This window comes from Hibiscus syriacus, unplaced genomic scaffold (assembly GCF_006381635.1).
Source record: "Hibiscus syriacus cultivar Baekdansim isolate YM2019G1 unplaced genomic scaffold, ASM638163v2 tig00110472_pilon, whole genome shotgun sequence".
Classification (NCBI taxonomy): Eukaryota; Viridiplantae; Streptophyta; class Magnoliopsida; order Malvales; family Malvaceae; genus Hibiscus; species Hibiscus syriacus.
Window position 1 is genome coordinate 1,202,616 of NW_024062752.1, and position 23,067 is coordinate 1,225,682.

Below are 23,067 nucleotides of genomic sequence, written 5' to 3' on the forward strand. Positions count from 1 at the left end.
TAATTAACAAATAAAAGTTTTTGTTTTTCATTTTTCAATCTCTTTCATAGCTCTGAAAATTCTTCATACAGAGACTGTGCCGAACATCGAAAGAACCAAAGAGAAAGATCTGCCGAAATCTAACAGGTAAAAAAAAAGTTAAAAAAGAAATAATGAAATGAGAAACATGTTTCTCTTTTCTTCCCTTTTTTGTGAGACACGTAGGGCTGTTGTGATTTCACTATCGAGAGAGAGTGAAATTTGTAAAGGGTAGTTGTTAAATATTTGTGTAAGAATTGTTGTTGTTCTTGTTCGCCGGTCACTTTAACATATCATTTTTATCACCTAGCAGAAAAGGGAAATTTTTATTGTCACGTGTGTGTGTGTTTTGTTGGGGTTTTTATGCTTTGCTTTCATTGTAAGAGCTCATAAGCAATATAGGAGTAGATTAGTGGATTAGTCACAATTGATACCAGTGCTATTGTCGAACTGAAAATCTTTAAAAGTCCAAGTTAAATTACATCATGCAGAGTGTCCTCATTTAACAACCCAAACCCCAAGAAAGAGAAGACTGTTTTTGTCATGTGATGGAATCATGGAATCCCCACTTTTTAATTTACCCTCTTATTTATTTGATCATTGACGTGTAAAAGGAGGCTTAATTATCTGGGAACAGTTCATGAAAATGGCTGTATAATAGTTACTTTAACTGTGTTTGTAATCATTGGTGTAGACTGAGATTGATTATTTTCAAATGGGTCAGGTAATGTAACTGCTAACCGTTAATGAAAAAGAACTGTAAAGTTGATGCCTTTCTTGATCTTCAGGTTTGACAAGGAGCTGAACAAAGAAGTTGCTATTAAAGTTATTGATTTAGAGGAACCGTGAGTGGATACCTTTCTTATATTTTCCTTAATTTCTTTCTCATTCTAGTTTCAAGTAGCAGGTGCTTGCTATGAGCAACAAGGTTTTGTATATGATTTTCATCTGTGAAGTATCAACTTAATCGGTTGCTCATTTGCTCCTCATATTCCCCTCTTACTCTCGGGTTTTATGTTATATGTGTGGGGATTTCTGATGAATAAACCACTTTTGCTTGATAAATAAATTAATTGCATCAACAGTTTATGCATTATCAGCAGAGCAAAATTTTCTTTCCTTTATCAACTTCATCCTTCAAAATGCTTAGTTATCCCATTGCATGTGCCTTCTTTTACAATAAAGTAGATGGGGCATATAACTATTTCTTCCATTGTGTTTATTATGCTTTTGCTATTTATCTGTTTCTTATGCCTGCATTTGTTTTGCTATCTGCAGTGGGGATGAAATTGAGGATATCCAGAAGGTATTATCCTAGTTTCTTGTATCCCAAGTCTTTAATGAGTTGATTTCTAGGTTTTTCACATGTTTCATTTGTTTTCCCAGGAAATTTCTGTTTTGTCACAATGCCGTTGTCCATACATCACAGAGTACTATGGTTCCTATCTTCACCAAACTAAACTATGGATAATAATGGAATACATGGCTGGTGGTTCAGTTGCTGACCTAGTAGGTTACTTCTGTTACCTGTTTTTCGATTGCTAAACATTGAAGGCATTTCTGCTCTGTTTTCTGTACCAGTGCTTTTAGCTCCAATTTCAAGGCATTTTCTTTTAGACCTTTGCCACCTCCCCCTTCTAGTGTCAGCACGCAATCTCTAATTTGAAAACCTTCAACTGAAAATTTCCTCGTATCTATCTGGTTGCATTTGAAATGGTCTTTGTTCACTTATATTTGTCTTTCTGAAAACTTTTTTTATCTGATCTGATGCACTATAGTTCCTGAACAATATTTAATTTTCGTGGAAGGTAATGATGATTCTTTGTGTACAGCTCCAGTCAGGCCCTCCACTAGATGAAATGTCAATTGCCTGTATTTCACGAGATTTGCTGCATGCAATTGAATATTTACATAATGAAGGAAAGATTCACAGAGATATCAAAGGTTGTTTTCTTCACTCTTTTGATCCACTTATACGTTATAAAAATGGTTGTCGCATAGATAGATAAAAATCTTTAAAACATTTGGTTTTAGACTTGTAGAGGTCAATTGACTCTGCTTCAGGTTATGTTTTGTGTGTTTTTAGCCTTCAGTTAGTTTCTATATATGTTTGGTTTTAGTGAGTTTACTTGTTCATCGCATACAACATTTGTGCATCACTTTTGGCAGAGGCAAACATTTTATTGACTGAGAATGGTGATGTTAAGGTACTTTTCTCTCTCAAGTTGACTTAATTTAGCAAAAATTGTTTGCATAGAGTGACTATGAGTATCCACATGACTATTGAAAGAAATTTGTACCCTTGTAACAGGTTGCAGCTTTTGGTGTTTCAGCACAACTAACAAGGACGATATCACGGAGGAAGGTACAGTATTTTGATTTGTTAAGATACATCATTTTTGCAATAAGCATAAAGGCTCCTTCCAGGCTTTGATTGCTGCATTTATTTATTTTTACTATTTTCTGTGCCTTTAGTGACACTGATTTCTATCTGCTCATTTTCTGTGTAGAAAATAAGTTCATTTTTTTGTTCTTGTTTGTTTCTTTTATAGAAAAGCAATGTTGACAAGTTTTGATAACTGATGATTCTTTTCTCTTCTCCACACTATATGCTCTTTAGCAGCTAAAAAATTCCGCATTCCATTTAACCCACCGTTATTATCTTTTCTAATGCATGAACGGTGTGATTGTCATATAATCATCAATTAACTAATATGGTCGACAATATTAAGACATTTGTAGGAACACCATTCTGGATGGCACCAGAAGTAATTCAGAATTCTGAAGGATACAACGAGAAGGTACTTCTGAAAGCTGTACTTTGGAGTTCTTTTCCAAGTTTTCTGGCATGTTTTGCTTCTTTTACCTGCAATCTATCCGCACATTCTCTTCCTTAAAGACACTTATGTACAGCCTGCAATAACTGTTTGCTATCCCTTGATGAATAATGAGCATTCCATCACTGGGGCTTTTTGCTGATACAGGCTGATATCTGGTCTATGGGTATAACTGTAATTGAAATGGCCAAAGGTGAACCTCCATTGGCAGACTTTCACCCTATGAGAGCTCTTTTTATAATACCTCGAGAAAATCCGACTCAGGTAATGTCAGTAGACTTCTGTTATATTGATGAAGTTTATCTCAATGATTTATTCTCATGTTTCTCGTTCTTCGTGGATTGTTCTTCTTCTCAGTTTAACTATAATAAAAATTTCTATCCTGCAGCTGGATGAGCATTTTTCATGCCCTATGAAAGAATTTGTTTCCTTATGTTTAAAGAAAGTACCTGCCGAGGTATGTAATTATGCTTTTTGAATGTCTATTTGTTTAGGTTTTCAAGTTTTCCCTGAACACTATCAGCTTCCAATTAAAATACAATGTCACTGATGATATATTAGCTTCAAGAACAATTCTGATGGGTATAAGCTGTGCGAGCCTGACTTTATTTGCTTTATTTTTTTTCTGAATGCTGTAAAGTGCCTTATGCTTTTCTTTTATCTGTTTAATTTCAGAGGCCCATTGCCAAGGAACTTCTCAAGCATCGTTTTATCAGGAATGCTAGGAAGAGTCAGAGGCTTCGGGAAAGAATTAGGTGCCACCTTGTGCTTAGTGTTTTGTAGTCTACATATCGGAACTTGTATCGACAGTTTTGAGGTGTCAAAACACTCTCGAAACTAAATTACACATATGTTGTTAGTTATGTCTCTGAAATGCCATGACAAGGGATGTTAAGTTCAAGTAGATTCTTTCATTGGCTATTGCTAAGATGCTTGTGTTTTATGTTCTTAACAGAGATTGCCCGAAGTATCAATTAAAGGAAGATACAGAACCCAAAGAAATGGCACCAGAGCTTTAGGGGAGTTTACTGACACTGTAAAGGTGAACAGAGATATAAGAGATGAAACTGTTCAAGCTAGGTGGGTTAATCATACTAATCAGCAGTACTTTCTTAACTTTTATGGGACTCATGCTGACTTGATCCGATCAGCAGTAATCAGGGACAACATTTAAAAAGGCTGGATGGGACTTCAGCATTGGTGGACCAAATAGTTCAGGTACTGTTCGAAGTACTGTACGACCTCCACAGGTGAGAGAAAGGAAAGTAGAAGTTGCTAATAATCAAGCTATACCGAGAACTCCAGAGAGGGGTAATGTGCTTGATGGATTCTCGGAAATTTCCTATGGGAAAGACACTAGAGATTCATACTACGATGATAATCAGGATAATAACTATGATGCAAGATTCTCTCTTCTAACAAAACTTGAAGCAATGGAAAATTTATTCTCTGCATTGTGGTTTTTGGCATCAAAACCTCATCCCCTTTTTCCTACACCCTTAATGACAAGCTCTGTTGCATGGCACAACCTGTGGGCTTCAGAGACATTTTTTTTCCCTGAAACTAACAGTGAAATTAAACATATGACTAAATTCACATGCAATTAGGAATATGATTTTGCTTTTTTGAAAACTCATTTCCTGTATGCTGGTGATTGAGGCTAGATATTAAATTCACTTGGCTGGATTTACCAATCATTTCTTTTAAGCTAGAGCCAGTTTCGTTTAATCTGTATTAGTATGTCTCTTGCACTTAACTATATGTTCCTTCTATGCTCTAATCTAGCCAATTGTTTTTGTTGTTTTATTCCCAGGATGAAATGTCTGTCGGTCAGGAACTGTTGTCGTAAGATCTCCTAGAGGATCTTTATCGCTTGCATTGTTTCACGACCCAAGCTCTCTTGTAAGCTTCCTTCACTTCCTTGACAGTTTCTCTGAAAAAACTTCAAGTGAATAAAGTCTCTGTTCCCTTGTGTCCCAGCCATTGATTTTATTAGATTTCAATGTGCTGTGTAGTCTAGCAGCACGTATGCTTCTAACGAAGATGCTTCTACCTTTGGAACCGTTGTTTTGCGCCAACATGATGAATCTGATTCTCCTCGAACTCCAAGATCCAGGCTAGGTTTTTAATGTATCTTTCTTGATCAGTTTTATCATGTTGTAAACCGTTTTATTTTTTTCTCTTTGGTTTTGAATTTGAATCAAATGGACTATAGCGTGTATGTTTCACTAATTATATTTGATTATATCGATATGAGTTCCCCGTGGAACTTGAATCATTATTAACTTATAGATTCAATGTCTGATTGTGGTTTCTATTGAAAAGCTCATCTTTTAATGTCAATTCAGGCAAAGGCTGCAATTCAGGCAGGGTTGAGGAAAGGAAATGCGAGGGATAGGTCTGGACTGAGCAAGATCAATACCGGGCAGGAAAATAGAAGTCAAATTAACAACAGTTCAGATTCTTCCAAGTAAGCCTGATAAAGAGAAAAGTTTCAATGTCTTTGATGCTGAGAATCTGTATAGTTTCGGTTACTTGTTTTGGCTGTGTTACTATCTCCGAGTATTATTATCTCTCCGGAAGTTCCCGCGACTATCTAGATGTGCAAATATTATTTCCAAGGTCGCGTCAACCAAGTGACAATGAAGAAAATGCCAAGATAATATCATCATCTGCGCCACTATCCATGTTGCTTATCCCTTCCCTAAAAGAGGTGCGCGCTACTTGATGTTTTAGTTTAGATTTCCCTGCCAGTTAGTCTGACAGAGCTAACTTTGAAATATTCTTCGTATTTAAGTAGGTTGACGTTACTTACTGCGATGTTTATTTATATTTCCTCTTCTACCATATCAGCTTCCGATACTTATTAAGTCTGCATTGAATTTGTTCACATCTGAATAGTTTGCCAATGCATAAAAATATAGGTCATTACTAATGAGTAATGATTCAGAAGGGTCAGTTGTACATGCCGTTATTAATTCTCTCATAAATATGGAGGGTGCAAAGCCCGGATCTTGTGAAGCTCTTGTTCGTAGGTTGCTCAAGCGATCGGCAAGGTTAACAAATTTCGCATCTCACACTATCATCCCTTTTGTGCTTTAATTGGTCTCTGTCTTTTAATTTGAAAACTCGAGAGATAAAATTTTGCAGCTCGAGGGAATCATCAATGAGAGGTATGTAGGAGTTAGCGGCTCGGTTGTTCAATAAGGGCAAGACGACTCCTGAATCAGCACAAAATCTAAACGCGGAAGCAGATAGTAGAATAAAAGAGCAGCATAAAGAACTTAATTTGAACTCCAACTTGAGCCCTCTCGCTAGATTTCTACTGCCCAGGTTTGTTAAACTATTGATCCTTCGACACACGATCTTTTTTTTTAGAACAATGTGACGTTATAATGGCACCAAACTGTCCTGAAACCTTCCATAATGCAGGTGGCAAAGCCAAACATCGCGCGATCTTAACCCGAATTGAAGGGTAAAAAAAGTGAGGAGGAGGTCATCTCATGTTTTGCGGTGCGTTTGCAGTTTCGCATTTATGATCTTGATGTACATAATAACATTGTAAGAAATTGTGTAGTTTTCATCCATTATGATAAAAAAAATTCTGTTTTAAATTTGTCATGGGTACAGAACTGATGTATAATTTAAAATTTTGTTATTTATCACATTACAAGATGTAATCTCACTAACAATAATCACTTTGTATAATCTTGCAGAGTGAGTTTGCTTGCAGCTATACTTGTTTAAATGGATAGTTTGATATCAGTGTTTGACTTGGCTATGGACTTATATTCTCCAATATAAATTCAAGAATTTTCAAATGAGCAAGTTCAAAAAACTAAACATCCTTATGAACCTAGACCTTGCCAGAGAAACCGAAGCTGGAAATGGTAAGAGTCAAGAACCCCAATAAACCCTTTAGTCCGGGGAGTTTCACCGGAGAGATCATTGGTGGAGAGCTTGAAGAATGGGTTAGAATCTATATGCGAGGAAATAAAAAGATCAAACATCCAAATAAAAAAAAAGCCAATGATTTCGATGGTTATTGTGTCAACAGGCGTGGAAGAGACTACGATCGTGTTGTGAAACCGACAACAATCTCGAGGTCTAAAAGTATAACAATCACAATGAATGCTACCAGAATATACTTCCATCAACTAGTTCTCTGCTTCTAACAGCTACTACGGCTGCTGCACTTAGAGATCAACCAGAAACCAATAGGTCTATTATCATTTAGTCCTCTATAACTATAAATATGTACAGCACAATCAGCCAACATATACCTATATGCAATTCTCAGATCATCGCAAAAGTTGCATCCTTTTAATCAAAATCGGATAAGGTAAGGGCTCAGCGTTTGAGTCGTCTCCTAGACAAAGCAGGGGCTCTCTTAGGAATATAAACCTTGTAACTCACCTGGACAAGATAAGACAAAATATCCAACAACATTATGATCAACACATAAAAAATAGATCGATGAATCGAGTACTACTGGGGTTAAAACCTAACCTGTACCATTTCCCCACCCCGCATTACGGACATTGTCTTTTGCTGAAATTGTGAACCACCACCCTTGGTCTCATCTTCCTGTTTATCCAAGCTAATGTTACCAGAAGGGGGTGGCTTATCGCAAGTAGAATCACAAATATCATTATCTTTACTGTCTAGACTACCACACACTCCGGGACTCACAGTTTGGGCAGTTCTTAAATTACTCTCCTTCACGCTACTCTCGGTTACAAACTTAGCTCGAGGAGATTCTAGTGCAGCAGATTCTTGTTTTTGGGTGGTGCAAGTATTAGGCGGTTCCTGTCCTATTCGCAACTTAACAGATTTCGGCCTATAAGAAACAGAAGCTGCATTGTCGGAGGAGGGTTTTATGGTTTGAGCAGCTTCTAAATCACTCTCATCTATACTAGTTTCAGTTACCCACTTGGTCTGAGAAGGTTCTTGGATAACGGCTTCTTGTTTCCGAGTATTGCTCGCATTAAGTGCTTCAAGTCCGGTTCGTGATATAACCAACTTTGGCTTATTAGAAACAGAATTAATACCTGTATTAACCTCTTTCACAGGCATACCAGTGGGGACCAACCGAGGTGATGGGGAAGCGACATCAAGCCCTGGAGTCTCAGAACATTTTCCATCATCACTCGTATTTGTCGTGTTCCTATCATCCTTGGGAGAGTGGACGAGTCTCTTTTACCTGGAGGCTGTCTAATCTGTTGGCTCAATTGGTTTGCTATCACCACTCTACCATCATCTGCTTTAGGGGCTTTAATCTGAAACGAGTCTATGTTTACAGACGATGGCGTTTTAACATCATCAACACTCTTATCATTCGAAGTAATTTGAGAATTGATGTTTTTTTGGAGCTCACCGCGAAACTTTTTTAAGTTTTCAAGTGCACGTTGTCTTAAAATTGATTCAATATTATCACCATTTAAACCATCAGTGGCACTTGAAACATTGATTTCAACATTGCTTGTTCTGATGCTAGAAACTTCTTGCTCATCATTTGGAGGCTTTATTGTCTCGGATACAGTATGGATGTGTTGCTGTAACTCCCTCCGACTACAGCCATCATTACAATCATTGCTCCTGCACGATGGATAATCATCATAATCACATACATCTTCTTTAGGCTCATCGGCAATCAATTCTCTAGTGCTTTCATCTACTTGTTCGACAGCAGTAATAACTGATTTCAGCTTTCTAAAGCTGCTATCCTCCGTTATTCTCTCCTCAATCGAATGATCAGATCCTTCACCATCTCTAGGCAAAGAAAAACAATCCCTTGATTGCCCCTTACTCCTTTTACTTCCTCTTTTAACCTTCTCCAATCTTCTTCCATATTTTTCCTTTCTTTCTGATCTGCCCCTTCTTTTCTCATATTCAATTTCATCATTGTCACTCGGACAAGTTGAACAACTCAACGATCTACCACTCCTTGAACTCACACTCAATTCTCTCATAGACTTCTTCATCTTGACCAATCTCCTCCTCGTATCACCCCTCCTCGATCTTCTACGTTTCTTTGCATTAGGAGAATCCTCACTACTTTCCCTACTGGAGGACCATCTTCTAGATCTCTTCTTTCCACCTTTTATATCCTTCAGATTACGAGACCGGGACTTTCGACCTCTACAATCGCCCTCAGAACTAAAGGATGAAACAGACACCATACTAGCCAAATCACTATCACTTGGATAAGAAACAGAATCATCTCGTCGACGTCGAAGCTTCTTGGACTTGCTTTTCTTGCTCTTAACCTTACTCTTCCTCATTCGCGACTAAAACAAAGAATGCACGTACATACATACATACATATGGAGAGAAATTAAATCCACCAAACATTCAACCTAACTTTCATTCAAACATTAAATAATACTTTTAGTTGGTAAATAAAGGGTTAGCCTATAACTAATTAAATCACCAAATTAAGTACACACTAAACCAAAGATCAAATTTTATATTTTATAGGAAGAAAATAACAAAAATATCAGTCCAAATTTCTCAACTTTCACTTCCCTGTATTAGAAAATATCATAGAATGAGCCTAAGGATTTCTATAATGTTCTTACGTTTCCTAGGCATCAAAACAAAGGATAAATCTTTAAACCACTAAACTACAAATTGCAGGTAACAATATACGAAGAATTAATCACATTTAAAAGGGGGAAGCAAGGAAATTACCTGAGATGAATCTTTCGAACGTTTCTTCTTCAAAGAAGATGATTTCCCCATCTTTGATCCTTTTTTGTTTAACCTCTACCGTTTATCTGCAAAAAGAAAAGAAAACCCCACAAAAAAAAGTAGAAAAGAAATTAAAGGGAGGAGGATAGTTTATAAAAATTAAAGGGAAATTGAAATAAAAAAAGTGAAGATCAAGATGAACAAGGGGAAAAAGTGATTTTTTTTCTATTGGAAGAGTTTGCCTCAGCCTGGTAGCCTTAATAGACGGATAAAAACACGTTAGCCCCAAGACATTATCAAACAAGCTTGTCGTTTTAAAGCTTCCATAAAGCCGTTTTATCTAAAGTAATCCCTAAGTTAATGGCAAACTTTTTTTTTTAAAAAAAACAAAAATTAAATAATTATAATTATAATTATATGGTTCATTTAATTGATTTGTAATAGTTATTACAATATATTTTTTAACTTAATTTAATACGCTAATAATATTATAAATTAAAATTTGAATAATATTAAAAAATCTAGATCGTTATTGATAGTTGATATTTTATATTTTAATTAACATAAATTTATTAATCTTTACTTTAGTGATTTTTTGTCATTAATAAAATATTCTATGTAGAACTTTTTTCCTCCTAATACTGAATAAAGACAATATCAATTAAAAAGTTTTAAATTTTAGATAAGATATTTTTTAATATCTTCAAAATTATTTTAATATAAAACTTTTATTGTTTTTCATTTTGTTATAGTAAGGAACTTTTAGTCGTAGAATTACGTTAAAAATTTGTTGAAAGACTATCAAAATTTATATTAAGTTATATCAAAATGATTTTTCGATTGTCTGATTTTATGTCGAACACCCTAATTAGTAAGGTATACAAGGTGGATATCTGTGATGGTGGTCTGTAATAAAGATATCACAAGATTAAGTGAAAGAAAATGTTACGTCACATAGAGATGCGAGATTATCTGAGATATTAATCTGATAATCCCATATTGGAAAGAAAAATGGATGTCTTGCAATTTATAAGTAATGGCATTGCATATCTTGTTAGATGTGTGGGTGTGATGATCATGTAACAAATAGTATCAAACAGACTCTTTTACTATTTGATTTCATGTTGAACACACTAATAGGTCCTGATATAAACAGGATGGACATCTATGATGATGATGACACCCCACATTAATCTCGAGTCATAAACAATAAGTGAGGTATATTTGTATACACCCACCTATATTTGTATGTTTAGTTTAGAAACAGTTGTTTACATTATAGTCTCCGGCTCCGCTCATACTAGGACGGGTATCGATGTGTACTTCCGATGAAAAGTCAATTTTGTCGACTATCCTTCCCCTGCACCGCGCATAAAAGAAGGGATTAAGCTACAGGAGGTTTCATTGACATGAAAAAAATGATGAAATGGAAGGTAGAAAGGTTTTACCTCTCGAGGACAAACTTTCCTTTGTACTTTCTACTCTTCTCGTGCGAAAGCAAATGCATTGTTGGAGAAAGTGTGTAAATGAGACAGAGATTACATATTTCCAGCCGCCAATTTGTTCACAACAGCACCAAAATGTCTGCCACAGTATGCACTCAACAGGGCATAATCCTCTCTGAGCACATATCCAAAAGGTTCCAACTGTTATGTGTAGGTAAATGCAAATACTGATGGAGTTGGTTAATTGAGAGATGTGAAGGAGTGCACACATACATATATGTATGTATGTTCTGATTGAACTCTAATGTATCTGAGCACAGATGGAAGGTTCTAACATTCTATACAGCATAAAGCAATGCTTATAAGTCAAACAATATCCTGAGAAAGCAATGCATAATCGATACATCCAACCAAATAAATCATTTGGTAAGGTATTAAAATGATAACATAAATCAAGAAATTTCTCCCATCTTAAAAGAAGATGAGGCCTTTTAGTTTAAGGTATTTTTGGTTCAATCATAAATTTTACTGAATGTTCACAATTTCTTTCCCAATTCTCCAGAATCCCAAACTTTGAGGCTATTTGAACAACACGTAACCATTTCGCAACCATCATAAAACCAGTAGGACTATCATTTATCATGATTCTAGAGTTACACAACAGGATCCACACATCAAAAGTTCTCAACTTTAAGCATTCTGCAATCAGTAATTGTTTACAGAACCATTTTTTTATGATTAACTCCAAAACAAATGGCTGAAAAATTAAAAACCAGAAAAGATTAGAGAGAAGAGAAGGAAATAAAATTTGGGGGTACCCTGGAAACAAGGTCATCAGGGAGTGCTAAGTGAGTTTTACAAAACTTGCATCTATAAGACCTTCCATCAAGCTCAACAAATATCCCTTTAATTACCGTTATAATACAATCATTATGATTTATTGTGATCACAACTTAATATTCTGTTTGGGTTAGATGACAAAATAGGGAGAGATAAGATGAGCATAAGAGTAATTTTTCCTTCAACTTTGAACATAAGAGTATTAAAACAAACAGGTGAGATTCTGGCAGTAACAGTCCAATATACTGGCGACTAGTGTAAGGTCATACAGCAGTGACATTTACTCAGTCTTCGGTCCTCAGACGCCGGAGCCGAAGTGCCGCACAACCGCATCCCGAACTCAATAAACGTCGGTCCCACTGTCCACATGGGACACGGAAGTGCCGGCTTAATTGTAAACTCATCTTCGGACATGTCACCCCATTGCCGCATCTTTTCTTTTCATTTACTTTTTCCCTCAGCCGCCCTTTAAAGTCAACCATGGATAACTTCACGTGACGAGAATGCACGTGGCAATCGATGATTGGGCTAAGGCCTAGTTTTCAATTATTCAGAGTAACCAGATAAAAAGAAAAGAAATGTTTTGTTCGCCGGTTCAAAACGACACGAAAACTGGGTCCCGACTTTTAAAGCGGCCGCCGCGGCGGGCCACCACTTTGAAGGCTGTTTCACATGTGTACGATTAAACCAACCCGTTTGATCAATGGATGTCCAGCCAATCAGGTTTAATGGACCTTCTCTGAGATTGTTTAATCACGAGAAGGTATTTTCTATTCATTCTTTTATTTGGCGCAGCCGATTCCTTTTTCGCGTTATCAAACTATATGCGGTTGGCGTACGATATGGGACCCATGAGTGACGTGATCTAACAGATCGATCGTCCAACACCCCCGAATCCATTGCTGACGTGTTGTCTTTGTAGCCTGGACAACGGAGATACAATTATAGCATATACAAGGTAAAATGAAATGTTAAATTGTGTAATTAGGTCTTGTACCGTGTTTGAATTATAGTATAATTTAATTAATCAATTTTTTTACTTTCTGAATTTTAAATATTTAACAAGGAGAATTCTTTTTTTAAAAAATTAAAATTGAAAAACACAACTTAATAAAAAATATAACTGATGGTCTTTTTTATATTTTAAATATAGTTTAAAATTTATATGAACTACTAAAGTAAATAGTCCAGTAATTAATTCAAAATAAATTTTATTTTATATTCAAGTGAAATTCTATTTTTATGATAAGAAATATAAAAAATAAAATTAAAGGATTGTGTGAATGCAATAAAATACTAAAACGAAATGATGAACTTGACTGAATTGTAATTAAGTAGAAACAACATTGGGAAAATTCCTCAAGTTGCCAAAAATACACCTCTAGAAGTTCTCTTTCTTTTATACAGGTTACATGTCAGCTAGCTTTTACCATTAGATTAAAAGGAAAGCCAAAAACGCAGAAAGCCGAAGTAAAAAACGACATCCGGTAAAAAGATAAACAGAAAAATCAGAACATTTCAGCAGGCAACTCGTTAAGATCAAGATCAAACACTCTCGGTCGCACCCCTTGATCAAAATCAACAACCGACGACGACGAATCTGAATCGCTCTGGGCTCCGCCAGCATCGGAGGTAACTTTACCGGCAGAAGCAAATGAATCAAAGAGAAAAACCGGACGATTCGCCGTCACAGGGAGCGATAGAGGTCCGCTGGAGAGTGTGAGGTCCAAGGGTGGCGGAGAAGAGGATTCCACGGTGCTGCTCTGGCTGGGGCTTCGACTGAAGTCGTTGGTTTACCGTAGGTGAAATTTGTTTTCGCCTTTGCGCCACGGAATTCTCGCGACGCCGCGTCGTAAGCACGCGCTGCTTCCTCAGCAGTGTCGAATGTACCGAGCCAGACTCGGGCCTTTTTCCTTGGGTCACGGATCTCAGCTGCGTAACGGCCCCATGGACGCTTTCTCACGCCGCGGTAACGGATCTCTTGGTTACTCGTGTCGGGATTCGGGTTAACCACTTTCGATGTCGGAGCCATGGTGTTTTTTCCTTCTTCTTTTTCCCCTCAAGGTGATAATGCAGGAAGGATAACTTGGTTGAAGAAAAATGGAAGAGGTGAGGGCTTATATAGCGGAAGGCAAGCTTCAAACGCACCGTTTCGGCACTTCTGGAATGTGGGTGTAGTCAAAGCCGGATCTGTGGGTTTTGATTTTTTGTTGCATGAACCACTTTAGTTCAATCTCGAATTACAATTATTTTGCGCCATGCGTCTCAATTTTATGAAAAATGTTAAATTTATCACTTCAATAAAATCATATTCTTTAGAAAAATAACTCATTATCAAAAATGCATTATAATATACGATTTTAATTATTTTTTTTGGATTTGTCAAAATGACCAACTAAATCGCAACGACTGGTGGTATTGCATTTGTTTCTTAAAAATTTTCTCTAAAAAGATAGTATTCGCGCGGACGTGTCGAAGACACGTATGACCACGACCACGACCACGACGACGGCGGCACGCGAGAGTCCCCCTTGTTCTCTATTACTCAACAAGGAAGTGGGAAAGCCAAGCCTTAAATACCATTCCCAATAGTGTTTCCAATACTATGTGGAATTGAGCATTACCAACACTTGTTTCCAATACAATGTGATTATTCAGGAAACAATTAACAATCATGCACCTTAAAACAACTGAATCAACAACCAATTGCATTAGTATTATACGATTAAATATGTCATAATTAAAAGTCAATCTACAATCAATCGCGATTATTGTAATTTTAAGCAAAACATTCAAAAATAATATCACTATTTAAGGCTCAATCTCACATAGTATTGGAAACACTATTGGGAATGCTCAATCCCATATAGTATTGGAAACATTATTGGGAATGGTATTTAAGGCTTGCCTTTCTCACTTCCTTGTTGAGTGATAGAGAACAAGGGGACTCTCGCGTCGCCGTCGCCGCCGTCCGTCTCGTCTCGTGGTCTCGTGGTCGTGTCGTGGTCGTGGTAATACGTGTCTTCGACACGTCCGCGTGAATACTATTTTTTTAGAGAAAATTCTTAAGAAACAAATGCAATACCACCAGTAATTGCGATTTTGGACTATCGCAACGAATTTGGAATAAATCGCAACGCGAACTTCGACTATCGCAATGCGAATATGTAAATCGCAATGCGATAGTCGACTATCGCATTGCGATTTACATATTCGCATTGCGATAGTCCAAGTTCGCATTGCGATAGTCGAAGTTCGCGTTGCGATAGTCCAAGTTCGCATTGCGATAGTCGACTATCGCATTGCGATTTACATATTCGCATTGCGATAGTCCAAGTTCGCATTGCGATAGTCGAAGTTCGCGTTGCGATAGTCGAAGTTCGCGTTGCGATAGTCCAAGTTCGCATTGCGATAGTCGACTATCGCATTGCGATTTACATATTCGCATTGCGATAATCCAAGTTCGCATTGCGATAGTCGAAGTTCGCGTTGCGAATCTGGAAACTGATTTGCGATACCGGATATCGCGTTGCGAATTATCGATCGCATTACGATTTAGTTGGTCATTTTGGCAAATCCAAAAAAATTGATTAAAATCGTATATTATAAGACATTTTTGTCAATGAAGTTATTTTCTCTATTCTTTAAAGGTTTTTGGAATCATATTTTATGAACGAAAAAATAATAAAAATTAGTAAGAATTATTTATTATTTATTATATAGGTATTATTATTGTAATAATTATATTTTACCCAAAAACATTAAATTAACCATTCATATTAAAATAAAATTAAAACGGGCTCTTCCAATAATTTTTGTAATATCCAGTAACTTCTTTAATTTTAAATAGTTGATATTTTTAAAAGTAAACCATATAAAATGAACATCAAAGTTTTATAGTATTTACACTTTGATAACTGAGTTTTAAATTGTAAGAATATTTTTATTTCCATTAATGTTATTACTGATAATTGATGTGATATATTTATATTTACTTTTTAATAAATTAGTAACTTTTTAAAAAATAATGATACATAAAGCGATGAATCTAAAAATATTTTTTAAAGTAGACACATATATTTTAATTACATAGAATTTTATACGGGAGTACAAATAAAAATTTAAGATGGGCACAACCATTGAAATAGGTAATTGTTCATAAGAAAAAAAAATTAAATTTTAGGGTAGGCACAAATAAATCCGCCACTGGATGCATATCATGATTGTATTGATAAATAAAAAATAATCAAATATATATTTGGAAAAAGTTTGTACTTAAAACCCAATCTAAAAATGTATTTAACTGCTACATTAAACACGATACATAATATACTAATAAAAAGAATAACATTTAGATTAATTTATGATTAAAATTTATAAGAATATATTTTATAAAAAATATATTAATCATAACATAAATTATAAAATATCATAAGAACATATTTATAACATCGACATAAGCTAATATTTATTCTTAAAAACAACATACTCAAATAAAACTCGATTTGTCAATCATAATTTTAGATAAAAGATAAAAGTCACGTTGCTTTAGTATGTCTAGAGAAATTTGAGAACTTTTATGTAAATTAAACTCAGTTTTTAATTTAAGACGAAAAAAAACCGGATAAGACTAAGACCTTTTAAATTCACGTTCATAATGGACGACGGTGATAGCATGCCACGTTTACATTTCCGGTGGCTGAAAATTATATCAGAGAAGAACCTTAGAAATGTAGCCCAATACCGCATTTTTCAATTTAAGCAATATAATAATATGCGGACCCATACGCCCCTGAAAATCCCACGTTGCACATGTGACAAGTTAGACCTCCTTCCCACAATAGCTCGCACAGGATTCTCTTCCCTTAACTCGGCATAGTCTTTGACTGTATGCATAGAACGTTATAGTGTCCCATAATAGCTTAAAATATTAAGATTTGCGGAAAGATTATTATTAATGAAAATATTTTTTTTCTAAAATCATATATTTACGTTTGATTTAAGAGCATTTTCTCTTTAAAACAATAAAATATTCGCTACAGTAGTATTTTTTTTGAGTGCTTCTTCAAAAATGTTATTTCTCTATCTCTTTTAAGTATTTAACAATTCCCATCAACTTCTAGGAATTTTAAATTGGGGAGGTCCATCCCCGTGACAACAACAGAGGACTTTTTTCATGCAAACTTTATTAGGTACCCGTATCCTTCTTTTACCATGTAAGAATTAATGCTTATTAGGATTGAAAGAATATATGATATTTACTTTTTTACTTTATTTATTTATTTATTAAAATTTATAAAAGAAAATATATAAATTAACACATATTTCATGTAAGTATGTACATCTTTCAATATTTTTCTACTTAAAAATAAACACATAATTATATTGGTACAAGTATATTTCTATATTTTCAAAGAAATTAAAAGTATAACAATTAACACATACTTACACTGATATAAGTATGTACACCTCTTGATATTTTAGTATTTAAAAATACATTTATAATTATATTAATGTAAGGATGTTTACGTAATTTCAAATAAATAAAAAGTTAAAAACAATAAAAAATTATGTGTTAAGAAAAGAAAATATATCTTAAAAATAATTTGGTAAATATTTTTTTTTCTTAACTCATATTCTTTTAACCAAACACTATAATCATACATCATATGAACCAAACGATTCGTTGCAATTTTGTAAATAAATTGCGTTATAGTAACTATTGGTAATATTCTTTTTATATGAAACCATGTCTCATATTTAATACATTTTCTTTTGTATTCCGTGTTGTGTAAACGGTGTATCCCACAATCAATAACTTAAACAAATAATTATTTTATTTAATATTAAATAAATAAATCCTAAAATGTAGCCGCCCTGCCGCAGCAACGAAAAACAAGTGAGCCAACTGCAATAAGTCCAAAAAATCAACGTGTCAAGTAAACTAGAAAGAGTCAACAAAGGGCGGCGTTGGCTAACGGCGTTGCTTTGTTTGGTTGGTGTCCAGATTAACGGGAAAAGTGACGGCAAATAATTAATTAATTAATTAATTTGGTTCGGTATGAGTAGGGGAGCTGTTTCGGTCTCACACTCTCATGGAGCGTGGGACAGATCTACTTTTTTGTTTCTTGGGAAGTTGATTCTGCCTTTCGTCGTAACTAGGCTCTAACTGTTTGGTTCAAGTAATATAAGATTCTCATGTAAATAGAATTCACATTTTATATTTAGTTGGCCGGAAATTTATTTTCGGTAATATTTTATTATTAATATTAGATTTTTTGGGGTATATTATCAAGAATGTAATTATCTCCTTTCTTTAGGTATTATTAGATTACTGATATTTTGGACTAAAATTCCTTTAAAAAAATCTCAAAAATATCATTTTTCTGTTATTGAATAATAAAAATTATACGAATGTTAAATTATAAATTTATCCTTAAACTATTTTAGATTTACAAAAAAAAATCTATAATTAAAATTTTATATGAAGTTCAACGGTTAAAATAAATTTTACCCTTTCATTAAACCTTTTTTATATTTTCAATTTTGTAATATATATATATATATATATATATATATATATATATGAATTTAAATTTTTTAAAGAAAATATATAAATATTTCCAACTTGTTAAAAAAATAAATATATAATAAGGACAAATTGGTCAAATATACATTCCAATAATTATTCCTTTAACCAAATACAGTAATCTTAGATTCCTGCTAAACCAACCAAACACAAAATACAATATTCTAAGTAATCCTATTCCCTGGTAATCTTACATTCCTATTAGTAATCTTACATTCCGTGAACCAAACGCACCATAAGATGTATATACATTACCAATAATTAAGAAAAATCATGAAGAGATATTGTTTAAAAAAGTAAATAACTTGCCATATGTCTTGTAAAGTAAAAACAATTAAAACATAAAGGGTAGGGGCTTTGAAATTGTATTCGTTTTGCGGATATTATAATACGAACCAGACACCTTCCACCCCCCCCCCCAACGACCAAATAATAAGACCGGGCTGTCTAGATATGTAAAAACAACACATTATGTCGGATACCAATTTTTTCTTTCGAAATCCACAATATTTGAGGAGAAAATAACCTAGTTAATATATGATTTTGACCAACTTTTTTTGGATTTGCGAAAATGACCAACAAAATCGCAATGCGATCTCTAATTCGCATTGCGATCTCCACTATCGCAAATTCGCGTTGCATTTCGCGTTGCGATAGTTGAAAATCGCGTTGCGATTTTTCATTTCGCGTTGCGATAGTTGAAATTCGCGTTGCGATTTTCCATTTCGCGTTGCGATAGTCTACAGTTGTCGTTGCGATTTTCCAAATTCGTTGTGATAGTTAAAAAAAAAGATTTTGTTTCTTAAGAATTTTCTCTAAAAAGATAGTATCCGCGCGAACGTGTCGAAGACACGTATTACCACGACCACGACCACGACCACGACCACGAGACGACGACGACGAGACGGCGGCGGCGCGCGCGAGAGTCCCCCTTGTTCTCTATCACTCAACAAGGAAGTGGGAAAGCCAAGCCTTAAATACCATTCCTAATAGTGTTTCCAATACTATGTGGGATTTGAGCATTACCAACACTTGTTCCCAATACTATGTGGGATTGAGCCTTAAATAGTGATATTATTTTTGAATGTTTTGCTTAAAATTGCAATAATCGCGATTGATTGTAGATTGACTTTTAATTATGACATATTTAATCGTATAATACTAATGCAATTGGTTGTTGATTCAGTTGTTTTAAGGTGCATGATTGTTAATTGTTTCCTGAATAATTACATTGTATTGGAAACAAGTGTTGGTAATGCTCAATCCAACATTGTATTGGAAACACTATTGGGAATGGTATTTAAGGCTTGGCTTTCCCACTTCCTTGTTGAGTGATAGAGAACAAGGGGGACTCTCGCGCACTGTCGCCGCCGTCCGTCTCGTCTCGTCTCGGGTTGGGTCGGGTCGGGTCGTTGTCGTGGTCGTGGTCATACGTGTCTTCGACACGTCCGCGCGGATACTATCTTTTTAGAGAAAATTCTTAAGAAACAAAATCTTTTTTTCAACGAATTTGGAAAATCGCAACGACAACTGTAGACTATCGCAACGAATTTGGAAAATCGCAACGACAACTGCAGACTATCGCAACGCGAAATGGAAAATCGCAACGCGATTTTCAACTATCGCAACGCGAAATGGAAAAACGCAACGTGATTTTCAACTATCGCAATGCGAAATGCAACGTGAATTTGCGATAGTGGAGATCGCATGCGAATTAGAGATCGCATTGCGATTTTGTTGGTCATTTTCGCAAATCCAAAAAAAATTGGTCAAAATCATATATTATCTAGGATTTTTGGTCACTGAGGTTATTTTCTCATATTTGAGTTGGGGAATACTCGAGTCTGTAACGATTCAAACCCAAAATCGATACTGTCGTAATCAGTTTTCGTTCGGGTACGAAATTTTTACTTGACGGGAAAAATAAAACGAATAAATAAATGATTTTGATTAAAAAAATATTTTAGGAGTCATCATTGACCTTTTTGGGTTAATAGGTCAAATAACTAAAAACAATCTTTTAAAATAGTTTTTAAGAAAACATAATTTAAAAGATAAACTGATCTGCATATAACCAAAAGTTTGAGTAAAATAGGATTCGTGGTCGATTACGTTTAGGGAATGATTAGCACCCCTATAACGCCAAAAATTTGGTACTTATTAATTATAAATTGTCTCTATTATTGGAAATTTTAAAAATTTAAAAATATATTTAATTCATAATCCTGTTATTTTGTATTTTAATCGGATCATTCTAAGGAAGAATAAGAAATATATATAGTGTTTTGTAAATAGGACATTTATTTATTTAAGAATATTAGAAAAGGGCTTCTAGTTGCTTTAAGACGGCTCTTTTCTTCGATATTAGTAAATAAAATAAATATTAAAAATGTAATAATTTTACTAAAAATAATTTAAATAAAACTAAATTATAATTTTATAATATTTAATTATTTAAAATACCAGAATAGGACATCCATTTGCTTTAAGACTGCATTTCTTTGGTATTGAAAATAAATAACATTATTAAATAAATAAAAAATATATATATATATATAATTATAAGACTAATATAATAAAATAATAATTAAAGTAATAATTTAAAATATATTAAAAATAATAATAATAAAAATTAAGTTAAAATATAACTAAACAACGATTAAAATAAATAAAATTAAAATAATAATAATAAAATGTAAAAAAAAACTTGTAAATAAATGAAAATATTAAAATTAATGACTAAATTATAATATATTAAAATTTAGTACCTGGTTTAAAAATATTTATTTAATTTTTTAGGGACCAAACATGCTATTTTACCTTATTATTAATTTAGTGACTAAAATAAACATATATTTAAATTCGAATAATAAATTAAAATAAATTAAAACATGCTTTTTGGATCAAAATATTAATTATTAAAATTAAAGGACTAAATCTATCATTTACCTAAAATATATATTATTTAATATAAAGGACTAAAATAAATAAAATTAAAAGTAAAGAAAAGAATTATAAAATCTAAAATTGGATTCAGTGACTAAAATATAAAGTTATAAACCTATAATGGCTGCGGAAAGGGTTTTATCCTTATAAAATTACACACACACCCTCCCTTAAACGACGTCGTTTAAGAGAGGGTACAAATACCTTATTATAATCGGCCCGAAGGGCCATCTTCTCATTTCTCTCTTTCACTTTCTCTCTCTAACTGAGAGAGTTTAAAACTCTATCGCTTCTCTCTAGCTTCCCTCACAGGAGGGAAGCCGGTCACCGGCCGGCAATCTTGCGCCGCCGCCAACCGCACCGCCGGCCACCGCATCCGGTGGCCGAAAAATTTTATTTTACACTAAAATGTAGATCGGACCGTCCTAATGACGGTTCCAATGTTTTTTTTCCCTTAAATGGCCCTCGATCGGAGTAAATTTAGGAAAATACCTTCGGTTTTCGAAGGTTTTTTTTACACGTGGAGGCTCGTATGAACTCCGGTAATGGCGTGGCTTCCTCGTAAGTATCTCTCCGTCTTTTCCTGGTTATTTTGGTGTGTTAGTGGTTGTTGGGTTACTTGTTTTCCTTTGTTGTTCTATGTGGCTTGATGATAATTTATCTTCTTCTGTGATGTAATCTAGCAAATGTTGAACAAGCTCTTCTCATTGTGAACTTCTTATTCTTCAGATGAGTTCTTCTCATTATGAACTCTTTCTGGAAATGCTGATACTGATCTATCTCCTTCTGTGATAGAATCAAACAAATGTTCTTCTCATTATGAACTTTCTCTGGAAAAGTTGATGTTGATCTATCTCCTTCTGTGGTAGAGTCATGCAAAAGGTTAAACAAGCTCTTCTCATATGAACTTCTTCTTCCTTCTTCAGATGAGTTCTTCTCATTATGAACTTTCTCTGGAAAAGTTGATGCTGATCTATCTCCTTCTATGATAGAGTCATGCAAAAGGTTGAACAAGCTATTCTCATTATGAATTTCTTCTTTCTTATTCAGATGAGTTCTTCTCATTATGAACTTTCTCTGAAAACGTTGATCCATCGAATGATGGATTTGAATCTTTTCTAAAATATTTGAATTTACTGTCAAATATTTAACATGGATAAAATGGATGAAAATGCACCTATTTTGCAAATGTCTAAATATGATGCATGAATGTTTAATTTCATCTTTATTTAATTTCAAAGAGGTGAACTTATACTTTCTTCAATTGTGTAGAAATCCAATAAATATTTCCTCTTCGAACGGAGAATCTTCATTTTTGAAGAGTGTAGATGTAGATATACCTGAATGATGTCACAAAACCACTTGAGAATAAAACTCAATAGCATAGGCTATTGAAAAGCCCGCACTCATGCAACATGTTGATTCTGATAATTACTCATATGACTATGAAGCGATCTTTCAGGGTGATTTCACATATATTGATAGTTATTCTGATACCGAGGAAATCTTGAATTCTTATTCTGATGAGGAGAGTAAACTGTTATACTTGACGAAAATGGGATACTCAGATGCTAAGTTTTCAATAGTCATAAAGATGTAGTCAGGATTCATCAATTGCAGAGTTGACAGATTTTATATGTGATGCTCAAATGGCTAAAGCTGTTGACACACTTCTTCCGTAAAAGATAGGAAGCCATTA

General features: G+C 34.3%; 2 protein-coding genes and 2 pseudogenes across 6 annotated transcripts; 2 read left to right on the forward strand and 2 right to left on the reverse strand.

Annotated features, from left to right (window-relative positions):
* Positions 1–766: 766 nt before the first annotated feature.
* Positions 767–4,148, forward strand: LOC120127847 (annotated as a pseudogene).
* Positions 4,149–5,000: 852 nt separating this feature from the next.
* On the forward strand, positions 5,001–6,324 carry LOC120127850. Of its 3 annotated transcripts, none has more exons than XM_039145660.1 (3): positions 5,001–5,325; positions 5,436–5,568; positions 5,709–6,324. In XM_039145660.1, exons 1-3 carry the CDS (start codon positions 5,192–5,194, stop codon positions 5,754–5,756), a joined length of 315 nt encoding a protein of 104 aa, XP_039001591.1. In that variant the 5' UTR covers positions 5,001–5,191; the 3' UTR covers positions 5,757–6,324. The 3 variants fall into 3 exon arrangements, with proteins under 3 accessions (XP_039001591.1, XP_039001593.1, XP_039001592.1); XM_039145662.1 differs by having other exon boundaries at positions 5,780–6,324; XM_039145661.1 differs by having other exon boundaries at positions 5,439–5,568.
* A 744-nt stretch (positions 6,325–7,068) lies between these two features.
* Positions 7,069–9,688, reverse strand: LOC120127853. 3 transcript variants are annotated; one of them, XR_005516576.1, is made up of 3 exons: positions 9,549–9,688; positions 7,365–9,145; positions 7,069–7,271 (listed from the first exon to the last, which is right to left on the reverse strand). XR_005516576.1 is itself a non-coding variant. In XM_039145663.1 (2 exons), exons 1-2 carry the CDS (start codon positions 9,597–9,599, stop codon positions 7,922–7,924), a joined length of 1,275 nt encoding a protein of 424 aa, XP_039001594.1. In that variant the 5' UTR covers positions 9,600–9,688; the 3' UTR covers positions 7,069–7,921. The 3 variants fall into 3 exon arrangements, 1 of the variants encoding a protein (XP_039001594.1); XR_005516577.1 differs by lacking the exon at positions 9,549–9,688 and adding an exon at positions 9,374–9,384 and having other exon boundaries at positions 7,365–9,128; XM_039145663.1 differs by having other exon boundaries at positions 7,069–9,145.
* Positions 9,689–13,207: 3,519 nt separating this feature from the next.
* LOC120127855 lies at positions 13,208–13,929 on the reverse strand (annotated as a pseudogene).
* Between the last annotated feature and the right edge of the window lie 9,138 nt (positions 13,930–23,067).